The sequence below is a fragment of the Echinops telfairi genome, unplaced genomic scaffold, assembly GCF_000313985.2.
Source record: "Echinops telfairi isolate 266 unplaced genomic scaffold, ASM31398v2 ScPeMD7_52;HRSCAF=179, whole genome shotgun sequence".
NCBI lineage: Eukaryota > Metazoa > Chordata > Mammalia > Afrosoricida > Tenrecidae > Echinops > Echinops telfairi.
The window spans coordinates 117,538-119,800 of record NW_022103950.1 but is presented as its reverse complement, the minus strand read 5'-3'; the positions used below and the strand labels follow the sequence as shown (position 1 = coordinate 119,800).

The 2,263-nt window shown below is 60.4% G+C and overlaps 1 gene segment (V, D, J or C); it reads left to right on the top strand.

Annotated features, from left to right (window-relative positions):
* The first annotated feature begins 1,533 nt into the window (after positions 1-1,533).
* The window catches only part of LOC101646454, a 4,505-nt gene continuing 3,775 nt past the window's right edge, over positions 1,534-2,263 (top strand). The window contains 2 exon segments of the C gene segment in view: positions 1,534-1,546; positions 1,915-2,228. Coding sequence covers positions 1,534-1,546; positions 1,915-2,228 — 327 coding nt within the window.

The following is a 2,263-nucleotide window of genomic DNA, read 5'->3' as shown; positions in this document are numbered from 1 at the left end:
GGGGTCTGTGAGTACAAGCCAGGGGCAGTTGGCAGAGAATTAAGGACTAAGAGGAGGGACTGGGAATTAGAGGCCTTGGGCTGAGTTTTGGGGGCTAGAAGTGTGATTTAGGCACTGAGTAGGTATTGGGTGTAGGCACTGGGGCAGGGATCTAGGGTGGAGGCCTGCTGCTCCCACTGAGGAAATGAGGCCTTAACAACTAAGCAGAGGAGAGGAGAGGAGAATATCCTGGAAGCCCAGGGACAGGCTCAGTGCTGGGAAGTAAGGGCATGGGGCAGGGGAGGAGGGGAATGGCAGCTCTGAACTGGTGGCAGTGCCATGGGCCTGAAGCTAGAGTCAAGGTCTGGTCACAGGGAGCTGCAGGGCACCTCAGAGGGCAGGAGGCTGGGAGGCTCAGGGTCCTGCAGGACCAGGATCCAAGATGCTGGGGGGGAGGTGGGCACCGTAGGCTGAGCATGTCAGGAGACACCTGGTCTGCACTGACTGAAGGGCAGCAGGGAGCAGAGGCTGGAGGTGGCCCTGGCAGGAGCAATGGGCCTGGTGGGAGGGGGTAGCTGGTACAGAGAGGGGACATGGTGGCAGGGGCCCCTGTGCTGTGGGGGGGGAAGTCAGAGGCTCTTCCAGAGTGCTGGGCTTTATGTCAAGGGAATGCTGCCAGAAGGTGGGGCAGGAGAACTCAGCAAGGAAAGGTTGGGGCAGAGAGACTCACCAGCAGGGCCAAGGTCTCAGACCTGAGTAGTTGAAGCGCTATTTTCTTCCTCCAGCTGAGGTTCCTGCTCAGAGCACCAGCACCACTGAGGAGGTTACTGGGCAGGGACAGGCTCCTGCAGGGGAGGTGGGGGGGGGGTGAGGCAGCCCGCCCCATGCACACAGGGCCATCCTCAGCCTGCACTGGTGGCCCGGGAGGCAGGAGAGCTGAGGAGGGGACAGGCTCCGGGACTGACTCTAGGTCTTGGAGCTAGGAGGAGCTGGAGCCAGATAGAAGGGAAGGCTGGGTCTCCTGAGGGTCTGCCAGGAGCTGGACAGGGGCCAGGGAAGACAGGAAAGCCACAGTGGGCCTAACTAGGCACAAGATCAAGGCCAGGGAGAGCCAGGAGCTCAAGACTCAGAGAAGCAGGAGACTGGGCCAGGCTTGGCAGGGGATCTGGCTTGGTCTGAGGAGGTCGGTGAATGGGCAGAGACTGCCATGCCCACAGGGCAGGGAGGGAGCCGGCCGGCAGGACCTTCCCTGACACTGGCCCTGCGAAGGCTTCCCTCCTGTTGGGTCAATAGGGGGACTCATGGAGAACCGATCTGAGAAATTCAAGAGAAGGGCCCCAAGGTCGCTCCAGACAGAGAGAACGGGACTGGAGTCCAGGCAGAAAGCATGGCCAAGGCTAGCACACCCCAAAACAAGGCCTGGCTGTGGGAGGAGGGCCAACCACGGGCATTGGCACAGGGATGACAGAGAACGTGACTAGAGCAGGGATGGCATCCAGGGAGGATACCAGACCTGGTGTGGCATCAGGGCAAGAATAGAAACTGGGGCCACTCATGTCTGAAGCCAGTAGGTGAGCAGAGTGGGAGGGGCCCTGGGGGCTGGGACACCCCCAGGCGGAGCCAGTACAGGTGACTCCCAGAGGGCTGGCTTGGGGTTCCAAGCTGAGCCAGAGGCCCTGGGTATGAAGTGAGCCCAGAGTCACAAGAGGTGATCCTGGAAGCAGGTAGCCCCAGAGCTACTCCAGTGTGGGCTCATCATGGGGCCTGTGGGGGCGGGGGCTCTAAGGTGGAATTGGACAGCTCGGCTGGTGTGTTCCTCCACTGTGACCGTCAGGTGTGCTCCCTTGGTGCCCATCAGCACAGAAGTGGGGCCTCGTGGGAAGGCAGACCAACTTGGTGGGAGCACATGGTCATGTGGGACCCCCTCTTTTTCAGACAGCCCCAAAGCACCATCCGTCTATCCCTTGACACCCAATTCCAGAGATGCATCTGACTCCATGGTGACCTTGGGCTGCATGGTCAAGGACTTCTTCCCAGAGATGGTGGCAGTATCCTGGCCCTCTGTCCCCCAGGCTGATGTGCACACCTTCACACCCATGCGGCATTCGTCTGGCTACTACTCCCTTATCAGCATGGTCACCATGCCATCTAGCAGCTGGCCCAGCCAGGATTATGCCTGCAGTGTCACCCACACGCCCAGTGAGACCAAAGTGGACAAGAAGATCGGTGAGCCTTGGGCAGGGGCACAAGTGAGGAACCACATCCCAAATCCACAGCTGACAGG